This window comes from Ambystoma mexicanum, chromosome 7q, assembly GCF_040938575.1.
Source record: "Ambystoma mexicanum isolate Mex_15411 chromosome 7q, UKY_AmexF1_1, whole genome shotgun sequence".
NCBI lineage: Eukaryota > Metazoa > Chordata > Amphibia > Caudata > Ambystomatidae > Ambystoma > Ambystoma mexicanum.
The window spans coordinates 72,024,639-72,038,842 of NC_090941.1; the positions used below are offsets into that span (position 1 = coordinate 72,024,639).

Here is a 14,204-nt window from a genome sequence, read left to right on the forward strand (position 1 = left end):
CTGGAACATATGTACTCAATTGTTGGAGCTATAAGAGGAAACAGGAATGAGGGGGAGCCACGGTGGGCGGTAACCCACCTAGTGGCGTGGCAGTGTTTGGGCGACCAAGCACAAAAGACATGCTCCGGATGAGCCAGAAGGAAACCGGAATGGGTCTTCGCTCTTCCGGACCAGCGCCTCTTGGGAGCCTAAAGGCAGGGGCGTCTGGTGGTAACAACAAAGGCTCAGCTTCCCCCAAAAAAGAACTGGCGCTCTCCCCACCCACGGACACCTGCATGGGCAGGATAGGCTCAGGCACAAAGGGTTAGGAGAGTTGGGCATACTAAGGAAACTATACAATGGTATAGGGGGAAGCAAGTGAGGTCGGACAAGGAGCAAGCGCCACACTTACAGACTGGAGTTCATGAAATGTGTACAATAATACTTTTGTTGTGGAAATAAAACTGCGGCTAAGTTTGCCATTTGAAACTACTGTCTCGTGCCAATTCATTGCTTGTAAGAAAACAAGGTACAGCGAATGAGTGAGCTAAGGATAGCTAATTGGCGATGGGTGCAAATGGACAAATGCAGGGGTTAATAAAATGATACTATTTTGCATAACATTCGGCTTCGGGCAAATACTAAATATACTATTAGGTACACGCCTAACAAACATATTTAAAAAATAACCTAAAATAACCTAGAAAGGAACCTGGGCGGTGGGGAACGATCTTCGCTAGTAAGTACTTCAGATTAAGCAAGGCATCCCTTATCTATAAATGGCATGTGGTCGGAAGTTTCTGCTCGCCTGAATTCATGTGAATAATTGGGAAGCTACTCGGTCCCTAAACTAGCCAGTGAAAGCAGCCCTCTGAGCAGCCACGCTGTATGCACTGCGGCTGAGAAGGCGCACGTGTTTACTGTTTACGTGCATTGTGCTTTGGCTTTACCTGGAAGACACACACGGAGGACTGGAGGAAGCACAGCTCGTGCCATTGTTACGGCCCTTCCCGCTCGGGGGGGGGAGGGGGGAGGCGGGGGAGCTAGTAAAAGGAAGGCCAACTTTCCAGCAGCTTCCAGTGCACACTGCGCTGCGCTCACTGACAGCAGTATAAATAAGGAATTCTTCACGTTCTTGGCTCAAATCTCGGACATGCCAGCCAGGTTCACAACCATTCCCACGCACAGTTGATTAATAGCCAACAACAAAATGGTGCAGCATTAACATTCGACCCGCTCGCTCTAAAACCCCAATTCTATTTTTGAGGGTCTCTACTCCCGATTAAAAGCAATGAACACCCACTTTTTAGCCTCAAATAATGCAAGCAAAGCCCACAATGCTAAGTCACAAACACTCCCAACTTAAACAGTCCTCTCAGCCAGATAACAATCCGAATGATGTTCAACAATCATGGAAAACCATCAAATTTGGGCGATTTATCCGTTGACGAGAGTTGACAGCCTTTGTCAGCAGCGAGGCTCTAGGTGTGCCCAGCCTAACACTCACTGGAGGATATATATGGCAAGTAAATGCGGTCGGTCGGGAAATCAACGCCAAGTCTGTGCGGTTTCAGACTGGGAAAGCATGCAGGTTTTGCTGCACATCGCAATGGGCGTTGTTCCCATGCAACGCGTTTGTTAATACTATAATACAGAGGTTATATAACACGGGTATATCCAATAAGGGGGTAAGCAAAACTCTAAATGTAAACAAATGCCAACAGTAACAACGCAAGGCACGGGGCAGTGCTGCCATCCGAAGGGTAAACAGTATTTGTTTGAATGCAAATAGTAAGATATGCATCTGACCATCAGCTCTCCTTCCAACTTATCTGCTGAAACACTAGCCAAAGCAAAGGCACGCAGCCGCATGTCACCATTCAATGGGCAAAGCAACAACACCGTGGTCAGCATTTAGGACCTAATAAAAATACCGTCATGGCCTCGTGTCTGCTCGGTAAACGGGGATGTGTATTGTAAAGCTCTGTGTCACAATCAGACCAGGCGTCTCACACACACCAAAAACAGTGGTTTTCTTGTAAATAAGAAAATAACCACATCAGAAACCCACTACCACCCCAAGAAGAATAGCTCTTGACAAAATATTTATGGCCACGAAAAAAAACGCTTCACTTTTTTCATACGTCACAAGCAACTTGATCTACATGCCAGCAATGGTGCTGCGTGTAGGCCTGCTCTTGCACGTTACGCACCTATACGTGTTCATGTTTGCAAAACGTTACATGAAAGCTAGGCCTTGCAGCAAGTGATCAGCTGATTTTAAAAGCACCACGTACACACTGGCGCGCCTGCTCTGAGCCACCAAATTCAAGTGTCAAAAGAAGCTGCAGGCTCTTGAAAGGAATACAGCCAAACAAAGTGTGTAATAACGAGACCTCCACAGGTAAGTTATTATGTATTTATTTATCTATCAAACCCGAACCCGTACATCATCTGAAAGCACGAGCAACTACTACAAAGTGCATTAGCAAGAGAAAAACCAAACACAGCACGTTAAGTAACGCATCGAACACATTTAGACACACATCTTGTTTTGCAGCGGAACTGCGATGTTTTCAAGCAAGATCCTTCATTCAGTTCGTGCACACATACTTCTAAAGAAAGCCAAAGACACTGAAATAGGGAAGCAGGCAAATGCAGCATAAACCCACGAGGCAGAGCCAACAATTCTCTGCTGCTGTGGAAGCCACACACAGCAAGCGTGGTCCCCGTAGAAACACGTCCAAGGGCACCGGAGGCACAAAAAGACCTGGCTTGCAATGAATGAACGCAGCGCGCGAGCAGAGCGCGCCGCCAGAGAGGGCTTTATCTGGGGAACTCTGTTCTGCAGACTCCGCGTGCAAGCAACCAAGCAAGCAAGCAGCCACACACCTGCACCAAGCACGGGACGTGTTGTGCTTTTCTCTCGTCACCTCCACCACAGCAGCCAGCGCTGTTAAATGCAGGAACTGCTATGGCGAGCAAGCCAATAAGTCGGACCATGAAGGGAGAAGCCGCAAAAGAACAAAGTTCACATGCGAAGACATAGCACAACCGCGTGTGACAAGAAGCGAGTTGTGGGTGTAGAAGCACGTTCTCCGCACCGGTGGGAGAAATGATGGTTTGATTAACCAGGAGCACATACCAAAAGGGCAGTAAACAGTGTACGTTCAGAAAAAATGTACACCAACCCCATACAGTTGTTATAATTACGAGGAACACCCAAATGGTGTTTTCTTTACACAACTGATACGGTCCTGCATGACAGCTCAGGTACAGGAACCGCCAGCCACAGGAACTCATAATACCAACAAGGGAAGGGGCGGGCAAGGTGCTACTTACAGCATAGGACAGCCGCATCTCGCAGAACACCGAGTCCCCCATGCCCGAGGTGGCCCGCTCCCAGGGCAGGGCGGCTCCACCGGTGAAGTGGCCGCTCACCGCGGCCCTCATCTGCGCAGCTCTCGGGGGCTACATTGGTGCTCGAGCAAACACCTCCAGCGGGTCCGTTAGCTCCCCCGCGACGCTGGCTTCCCTCGCAGGTAAATAAATCCTTCTTGGTTATCCCTTGGTATAGGACTGTTGCGGCAGCGCCTTCCCAGCTACGGTTGGAAAGCAGGCTCCGGGGGTGTTAGGTTTTTCTTTGGACCCATCTCCCCCCTCGGTCACTGTGTCCTGCCGCTGCTGCCCGCCAGCTCTGGGGCTAACTCGCAGGATTCCAGTCAGGCAGCGGCCACGCCCACCTGTAGAGCGCTTGCGTGCGCGAGGTCACACTTGCAGATTCTATGCAACTGAAAAACGGTTCTGTCAGATGTTTGACAGATATGGCGGGAGAACTTGTACATGGATTAACTGCGCGTGATACAGGAATTGCGTATTAGGATCCAAAGCAGTATGTGAATCCCTTGGAGTAATACCTTTAGGCAGTGGTTGAAGTGTATGAAAAGAAGTAGTGGAACTATGTTCTCTGCTGGCCTGCCCCCACTCCCCACAAACCCCCATTGCTACGCCCCTTCCCACACACAATATAACCCCCTTAAACAAATGCACATGCTATTTAAGAGAAAGGTCAATGCAGTGCACTGAAGATAAAGTGTCAACTACTTCTTACACTTTTATTATAAAAGAAAACCATTCCAGAATGGGTTCTTTTGAAAATAAAAACATAGGAACATTAAAACGTGTTTTTAAAAAATAGAGGAGCACCACTCCCAAACGCCCCACCACCATAGACTAAAACACTTTAAAATCAACACAAGTCTACGTTTTGTGGGTGGCATAAGCATACATGCCAACATTCTGACACACATGGGAGGGAGATTTGTGCAGAGAAATCGGGACACAACAATTTCCCCATAGGAATACATTAGGGAAATAATTATTTTAGGTGGGAGAACGTGAAAAATAGCAGTATTTTTCACTAAAAAATCGGGAGGGTTTGCATGTAAGCATAAGATGTATCAATCTCCCAATGTTTTCCGTTTGGATAATGCTTACTGTACTTACTAACATATAATTTTTATTACTCCTAATCCTATTCTTTCTAGTCACAGTACCTTTCAGGCCCAGCCCAAGGACAGGAATATTCATTATCCAATTAAATGTTCTGGCCCCTAACCCCAGTAGGTATACTATCTCCCTTCACCTACAATCCCCAGTTAACCAGGCTCTAAAAGGACCTCAAGCCTGTCACTTGTCACTTATCCATTCTGTCTGGTGCTTTTCTATTGATAGTTTGTAGAGTTGGAGTTTGGTTTTTCCTCTGCCTTTTTTTCTTCTGTCCTCACAGGTTTCGGATCTCCATTGTGTATTGCCTCCTTGTGGTTGCGAGAAAGTATATCCTTCATCTTTTGTGAAGGCATCATGAAGTAAGACACAGACAACAGATTCTTTTTTTTTTAAATGTTATTTTGATTTCAACTATATACAAAGTAACATAAAATTTACAAATACATATAATATAAATATATATTTTATAATATTAATACAGTGAAAATAAAATCCTGTCCCACCCCCTAATGTTCAAGGTTCACATTTTATACAATTGCTTAGTATAATGCAAGACATTTTCCCCAAATCTTTTCTAATAACACAACTTTCTTGTCTCTTCGGTAAAGCATTCTTTCAATCTCCGCCAAATTATGCATTTCCGCAAGCCACACAGCAATATCGACAGAATCTGCTGAAATCCTTCCTCTCAGGATTATTTTTTTTCCCATCATAGCGCTTCCGAAAATCCATTTCCTCTGGCAAGTTGTCAGATCTTCTAACATCACATCACTTCCCAATATCCAAGTCATGAAATCATATTTTAGTCTTTCATCTAGCACCTTCTCACAGATATTATCATACTCTAACTAAAAACCCCGCACTGTTGTGCAGTCCAATAACATATGCTCCAGCGTTCCAGACTCCTGTACGCAACCCCAACAATCTGAATTATCACTCATTCCTCTCTTCTCTAGTCGTTCCGGCGTCCAAAAGACCCGATTCAGTATTTTGATCTGATGTGATCTCTCTGTTAATCCCAGAGAGCATAGTTTGACATTCGCACACATACAAGACCACTCATTTTCATTAATCACACTTCCAATCCTCCTGCTCCATTCCCCTCTCAACAAATCATTTCCTTTATATGCAGACACAATCATTCCATATATACGGCTGGCCAATCCACTCTCACCTGGCTTTGGAACCTTTCTGAAAAGGTCCAGATTCAGCCCCTCTTCTCCTCCAATCTCCCCTATTGCTTTTTTTTGTTATTTTCATATAGTCTGAACCACTGAAATTTGGAATATTAAAGGTAGAATGAATTTCTGTACCTGTCATCCATTTTCCATTCTTGTAAAGGTCTCCAATCCATCTCACACCACAAAGGAACCACTCATGCCAAAACATAACTTTCCCCTCTATTTTGATCTTTGGATTCATCCAGATTGAGGCTCTCATGGCATCAATTCCAAGGTAACCATTCAGCTTCTCCCATGTGCTCCTTATGTTTCGAGTTATGGGATCTTTCATACCACCTGTTCTAGACACAGTCGTCAACATTGCTTTAGGTGTAAGAGGTCCGTAAAAACTGGTTTCAGCAAGCACCCACTCCTTTGGTTCAGGTTCTATAAATTCAACTAGGAATTGTGATATAAAAGCCAAATGATATGCCCTAAAATTCAGTACACCCAAACCACCTTTTATCAAGGGCAATTGCAATTTACTCAGCTTCAAACAAGGTGGTTTATGGTCCCACAAGAAGACCTGAACGATCCTATCCAGCTCTGTCCAATATCTTTTCTCAATATCCAGTGGTATCATGCTTAAAATATAGTTTATCCTTGGGGTAGAAACCATTTTCAAGGCATTCACCTTTCCCCAAAGGGATAGGTGAATTTGTCTCCACCTCTCTGTGTCTAATTTAAATGCCGAGCAGACCATATTCATATTCTCTTTAATGAAATCGCTAATTCCTGGTTTTATCCGTACTCCCAAGTATAATAGCTTTTCAGCACACCATTTAAACCCCAATTGTGTGATAGAATTCTTGTCACAAAAATGTACTAGGGGCAGGACCTCCAATTTGGCCCAGTTTATTTTATAACCTGAGCACCGGTTGAAAGCTGATAAGATATTCATAAATATTGGAAGAAACTGTTTTAGATTACTTAACACTAAGAGTAAATCATCCGCATAAAGCCAAATTCTTTGCTGCAGACCCCAGCATCTCACACCCTGTATACCTATATTAGATCAAAGAGCAATTGCCAGAGGTTCAATTACGATAACGAATAACAATGGTGAAAGTGGGCACCACTGTCTTGTGCCTCACTCCAAATTGAAAGGTTCCGATCTTTGCCTGTTTGTTTTGACATCAGCAGTCGGGCAGGTGTAGAGTAGCTTAACCCAGGACCTAAATTGGACATCGTAAAAAGAAATTCCCAATTGACCCGGTTGAAAGCTTTTTCAGCGTCCAATGAAAGGACCGCCAAATCCTCCTCACAATCTGTTGCTTTTGATATGGTGCGTAGTAGTTTCCTGATATTACTCGAAGTTCTCAGCAACTGCTGAGAACAAGGCTAACCTAATATCTATCTCCCGTCAATACAAAAACGCAGTCTGTCTGGCTAAGAAAAACTCATACAACGATCGTATCGCCAATTCTAAATCAAGCATGAAGGAACTCTTCTCCATCCTAAAGGAACTTGAGTCACCTATTGCCATACCAGACACTTGCACTAAAGATCAGACCTGGTGTTCTGACATCCAATATGCTCTATCTAATAAAATCACTACCCTCCAAAACAAAATTCAACTGAAAAAAGACTCGCTTAAACTCCCTACACTGTCACCACCTAAGGTGATCCACATGCCTCAACATACCAAATTTTCCTTCACCAAAACTTCCACACTTGAGATTGAAAAAATTATCCTCACCCTCAAACCATCTAACTGCAAAGGTGACATCTGCCCAGCACAGCTAATAAAAGACGCTGCCAGAGACCTATCACCATTTATCTCCAAACTGGTCAATGCATCCTTCTCTACAGGCATCATCCCAGCTAATCTAAAACAATCCTGGGTGCTCCCGTTGCTTAAAAAGCAAACTCTAGATCCTCTTATCCCCACCAATTACCGCCCAATCACTACAGTTCCGTTTCTGCTAAAGATCCTGGACAAAGTGGCCTATATACAGATTCAAAACTACCTTGAACTGCACAAACTACTAGGAACTAGACAATCTGGCTTCCGCCCACTACACGGAACGGAAACAGCCCTGATTGACTTAAAGGCCCAAATAGACGAACTGAGAGATCAGGGCAAGACAGCCCTCCTCCTCCTACTAGATCTCTCAGCTGCGTTTGATCTTGTGGACCACAAAGTCCTCTGCAAACACCTGGACGTTGCCGCTCACTTCTCCACCCAAGCCATCAGTTGGATAGAATCCTTTCTAAGTGAGAGAACTATGAGAGTCTTTTCCCCTTCGGCAGCAGCTGACCCTATACCTATTACTTGTGGAGTCCCTCAGGGATCCTGCGTCTCTCCGACCCTCTACAATATATTCACCAAACCTCTGTTCGACGATCTGGACAATCTCGGTATCACCTACACTAACTATGCAGATGATACACAGATTCTCTTCCCACTTTCTGGGGATCACAGCAGGGATGGGGAGTTGGTGAATAGAGTGTATCTCATCATTCAGGCATGGATGGCCACTCACGGTCTTTGCCTGAATGATGATAAGACAGAGTTGATCATTCTGGGCACACAAGCTAATATTAACAAATTGGGCCCGGATTACTCAGCCTTCAGCATAGACGGAAATGCCATTAAAGTCTCGAGGGAAGTAAAAACACTTGGTTTCTATCTCGACTCTACCCTGTCCTTCACTAAACAGGTAAACTCCCTAGCCTCCACTACTGCCTACACTTGTAAATTGATCAGAGCAGGCAAGCCCTTCCTGTCCAATACCAGCTGCCTAATCCTGGCTAGAGCCTTAATTCTTTCCCGACTAGACTACTGTAATGCCCTATACAGTAGCGCCAATAAAGCCACTACCCTAAGACTTCAAATTCTACAAAATAATGCTCTCAGAGCTGCATTAGGAATAAAAAAGAGGGAGCATATCTCCTCGACTAGGCGGCAACATAAATGGCTCTCTACGGAGAATAAAATCCAGCTAAAAATGATCTCATTAACCCATAAGGCCTTAAATAATGCAGCTCCCAGCTACTTAATGGACAAAATAAAAAGAAAAACTTCTAATAGACCCATGAGAATCGCCAATTCCAATTGTTTGGCAGTACCTAGATTCAGACTCGCCAAAATTGGTGGCGCCTGCTTCCCTGTGAAAGCTGCTAACCTGTGGAACGCCCTGCCACCTAACCTAAGAGCTGACCAACCCTTCCCCCATTTCAGAAGGAACCTTATCAAACACATTATCGCCAACAACGACTTAACACCCGAACACTCACAAGTGTAGTCCGACCCAATGCACCCTGACGTGACATCAACCTTTATGCTTATTACCGCAAATCCTGTATGTTGCTAACTGTACATTCATGTAAATACGGCAAATCTTTATCTGTACATTCTTGTAATTTGTGCAATATGGTGTAATATTGTAAATTCATTTATATAACATTGTAACATTGTAAGCTTCGCATATACTTGTTGCTGCGCCCGGTAACCTAAGGGTCTGGTGCGCAATATAAATAAATAAACAAACAAAATAAATAAACAAACAGATTCAATGTTCTAATAAAATGATTTATTTCTTAAATGTCAGGATGGAGTAAGGCATAATTTGCCCTATGCTAGGGTGGGATTTCCCTACCTAAAGAAACTAAGGATAGTCTGTGTCAGTATGTTCAACTTAAAATTCTGTGTCCAAAACCTATACCTTCCCTCACAACTATAGGCAAACAATGTGTGGGAATGTCAGCAACAAAAAACAGTGTTCCAAATAAAGTTCTGAGCTCATTCTAGCTCCTGGCTTACTTTACAGCTTCTCCTTCCCCAAGTTTCAAATCGTTCCAAAGACTCTCAGGGTTCCTTTCCCAAGAGGTCAACACAGTTCTCAAAGTGTCGGGGGTTCCCTTCCCCAGGAGATCATCTCTTCCAGCGTCCAACCATATTCAAAATCGACAAACAGTTCAAATCTCTTGGCTTTCAAAAACAGTTCCAGTTCAACTTTATAATCCTTCAAGCTTTGTTTGTACAGATTGCTCTCTTTCTCTTTCTCATTCACTTCAGCAATGCTGTTATCAAATATAGTTCCCTTATCTTTACCTTCCTTTGCTTCTTCCAGGCATGGGTCACTCGGTCTAGTTGCAGTTGTCAGACCACACAGTCCACCCATTACAGGTCATGCAACCGATAACCCATGGCACACTTTTATCCTTCTGTATTCTTTGGGATTTCTTGCCAACACAGGTGTACTTTCTCTGTACCTGTGTCGTGAGTTTACATTCATTTCTGATTCTCCTAGGCAGTCTCTTGGCTTTGCCACAACGTGTTGTCCACACAACTAACTCTGTGGTGTTCACCCTTGAAGAGGAAGTGTCATGTATCGTCCCCACTCCAGTTGCCCCCCTCCCAGTTACCTGTTGAGTTTACACCAAAGTATGTGATGTATGAAGAACAGTTGAATCAGCAAAGAGCAGCATATGGGCTCTGCCCACTACCCACCAGGATGACAGCACCTGTTAATATACTAACACCTAAGAAAACCTGGACAGTAAGGTATCCATTAAAGAAGCCATACCTACATTCTAAACAATATGACGGTTGTTTGAATAAAATACCTGAAGAAGCAAATAAGATAACGAAGGAAGATAAATGGTGATGTCATAAGAAATTGGACTGATGCACATATAGAAGATACAATGACCAGAGAATACTGACAAGAGACAAAATACCATTGATAAGTGACAACTTGAGCCTAAGGTGAAGAAGTTGATGTCAAGATGAAGAAACTTATGCCACAAACATGATGAAGCTATTTAATTAGTTTAAACGTGTACAGATGCAAGTAATTGCAAGAGGCAAAGAAATCATGAAGATTGCCTACGCTTTTAGTTGATAGATTGCGGCAAGCGCCCACGTTTACAATTATATACCTCAAGAAGCACTTTATGTATAGATGTAAGTCTACTATGCATATGAGCAGAATTGAACAAAGGTTACTAAAGGCCTCAGATGGAGTGTGTCCCAGCAAGAAAAACGAGAATCAAGACAGAACAAAACTCAGCTAAGGTTGACCGGGCCAAGAAATCGAGGTCTCGTCTGGCCGGAATAAGCCCACATTGGATAAAATGAAGGAGAGAAGAGAACGGAGGATCCTGTTCAGAAAGGTCAAGATAAGCCACAGACATCAGAAGACTGGTAGAATTAAATAAAATGTACGAAAAAAGAAGAAGAAAAGCCAATTTCAAGGTGTCCAGTCACGTGTACAAGGCAGGCTGGAAGGGTGAAAATTTCACACCCACGCATGGATCCCCGCCATGCCCATACTCCTTGAAAGTTCTCAGAGTACAGAACAGACACAAGGCCAAACTACAAAACAGTAATTGACACATGACCACTGAGGTGATGATTGTTTGTAGCATAATTGGTGGGAAGCTGGAGTACAGATGAGCTTCTCTGCACCTGGATGTTCGTTCTGCGTGCTCTGGACATACGTGGAAAAGTATGAGTGGGGTTGATGCCAACCCAATCATAGTGGACCATGTAATCTAGGGTCCTATAGTGAGTCGAGCCAATGGGATGTTGTACTTTTGGTGATGTTCATAGTGGCCATTTTGAAGGGAGGGCTTAGTTGCCCCACCTGACACTTATTATCGAATCCCCTCTCCCAGTTACCATATACAGATATAGTACCTATATTAAGTTACCTTCCTATAACGTGCGCAGGTTGTACATCAGCAATGATGAGTTTTTGCTATAAATATATTGTTTTTTCTAAAAGTAAAGAGAGCGAGAAGATCGAGCGGTTGCTGATGTTCGTTGTACTCCCCGTTTTATGAACTTGTCATTAAACTGACTCCCTTTGCCAAACTATTGAGTTGCCTTAATTATTTGATGCATGAGTATGAATCTACATCCCCATTTATCTCAAGGGTACTGTTACTCATCTTAAAGGGCTGTTTGGAGATCATCCAGTTCCTTGGTAGCAGAGATTAGATGGTTACATTAGATAAAGATACCCATCGACTGTCGACATAAGTAACTTTGGGACTTCGGCAATATCACACGTCCTTTGCCATCTGGCTGATAGAACGAGAAGCTCCCCGTAGATAGTGGATAGATTAATTAAAAAACCCTGCAGGTTAGGTGTGATGGTACGTTGCTCCCCCCCCAAAAAACCTCTGCACTTTGACGAGTAGCGGATCGGACGAGCGGCACAGAGAGGCGGTAATGAAGGCGGTGATCCCGAGCATCTGTAGATGAAAGACATGCGAACGTGAGCAAAAAAGACTGAATGTTTTGGCAAAGCATGCATGCATAGAAAACAAGTAAAGGAAAGGAAACGGAGGGAGGCGGGATAAAATATAACGTCAGAAAAAGAGTGTAATATATAAAAGGGAAAGAAATTGACTCGAGTGTGGCCGAGCAATATAAAGAGTTATTGTGAGTGTGGCCGCGATAAGAGTATACACCCAGTGCCTAGGTTTTAAAGAACGCTAGCAGAAGCCCTTATCTAAAGTCCTGTTAATAGGATGACGTAGAAGACCAGATCGATTAAAGACGATCTGAAGAGATAGGCTTGAATTCCGTGTCGGAATAAACATAGGGGTAAGATGCGTCTGAGAGAGCAGACGGCCTAAGGTTCATGTAGCTGGCCAGAGTTTGTCTGTTTGTTTTATGTGTTTAAGTAAGCTTGTGACGCCATAATCGAAAACTGTTTTTTGTGAAAAAAGAGCATTAAAATTGCACGGTTGTAAAAGAAAATTCTTGCATGACATGGATTGATGGTTGTTTTTTCGCAAGAGTAAAGTAAAAAATATTGTTGACATAACGGGATTGGAGCTTGCGTTGTTTGGTGCTCGCTCATATTGTTGATTGTTGAGACGCAATTGTAATAAAGTGTAAAGTGAAAAAATAAGCAAGTATTATATGAATAAGGGATAAACAAGTTAAGCATGCAAGTTATCACTCCGTTAGTACACGTGTGTAAACAGTTGCCGAAACACGCACCTAAGCTTAAACATTACAGTGCGGAATGGGTTAAAGGGGCCGCGGACAAAATGTTTATGCCGTGACCCCAAGGCAGATCGCTATCTAAAACGTTCCTACAGCACATGACGACATATTTACATGCTACATACACTGGCAAAAAAGTTAGACAAGCGCCTGGCTAGTTTAGAACTTTGGAAGATGTACCAGGAAGAAAGAGAGGAGGAGCCGCCGTTACATTGGATACTGAATATATGCAAAGTGGAGGGTGAAGAGCCTTCTGCGCCACCCGCCCCGTCTGAAAAAAAATGAAGTTAGTAAAGACGAAGGATGGTAGCCACTGAGGGAACTTAAAGCAGCAACGGGGTATAGCAACCCGTCATATGAGTCACCTAAACTCGATGGTAAAAGTATTGAGGACATAAGACAAAAGGGAGAATGAGACAAACAAAAAAGAAGGGTTAAGAAAAAAGGCAGGACGATTGAGGGATAAAGGAGGGAGAAAAAAGGATAAGCAGTAACGAGAGCAGTTATATCATGATGAACAGCTAGAAAACAGGAAAGGGCGGATGAACAAAGAAAACGTGATAATAAGCAGAAAACAGGTGATGATCAGGAAAGAATAGACCAAAGGAGAATAGAAGAAGAAGAATAAAAGATACGAGAGAAGAGAATAAAAAGACGCAAAGATGAGGAAATACGAAGGGCAAATGAACAAAGAGATACTAGGAAAAAAGGGGAAGACAGGATTAGAAAGCAAGCAAGGAAACATAGAGAATTTGATGATGACATAGAACGCAAGCGAAGACAGAGAACACGTGATCTTGAATATCTGGGAAGGGAGATTAGAAAGCCCGATCCAGTGGTAGAATGGGAAGATAAAGAAGAATTCTTTCCTGAGTATGATTCAGTACCAAGCACGTCTAGAGTAATTCTAGAAGATGACTTTGACACCAGAAGCATCAGAGAGACAATCGATAAAATGTATTATGAGATGGGACTAGAAAAAGTACCCCAAGGAAAAGGAAAGGATGAGCGCCTTGAAAGCACTCAGTTGTACGATACTGAGGACGCTTCACGCAGCAGCAGACATAGAGAGCTGGTGTTAGATCGGCTAACTCTAAATAGAAATGAGGAAGATGAGAGAAGCTGCACGAGTTGGGCACAGGTAATATCAGATGAAGAAAGGGAAACCTGTGAAAGAGAAGAAAGAGAAGAGAGAGACACAGAGCGAGGTCGCGAGAAACGTTTCTCTAGGGCAAAGGGAATAAGGTGGTCGGATTCAACTGCGTCCACATCTAAAGTGCCAGAGTCAGTGACACATTCGGACCTGCATGAAGGACTGTCACACGGTCAGAGGGGGGTGTCTCCCCCGCCATACGTAAGCAGGTTAAGGACATTGCCAGGCAGATGGCGATCTGGGAATATTACCCCTGCGGTAGACAGACAAATGATGAGAGATGAAAAGGAGTTTAGTGCATCACAGTTTCCCTTATTAGAGAAGGGAGGGACAAGGCCACAGTATATACCATGGCCACAAATGGATAGAGCGA

General features: G+C 43.6%; 1 protein-coding gene across 1 annotated transcript in view; it reads right to left on the reverse strand.

The window, feature by feature from the left end:
- Positions 1–3,749, reverse strand: part of ARHGAP6 (Rho GTPase activating protein 6) — a 2,190,479-nt gene extending 2,186,730 nt beyond the window's left edge. The window contains exon 1 of the mRNA XM_069639186.1: positions 3,322–3,749. Within this exon, the coding sequence (XP_069495287.1) occupies positions 3,322–3,432 (111 nt within the window). The 5' untranslated portion in view covers positions 3,433–3,749. The remainder of the gene's footprint in view (positions 1–3,321) is intronic.
- Between the last annotated feature and the right edge of the window lie 10,455 nt (positions 3,750–14,204).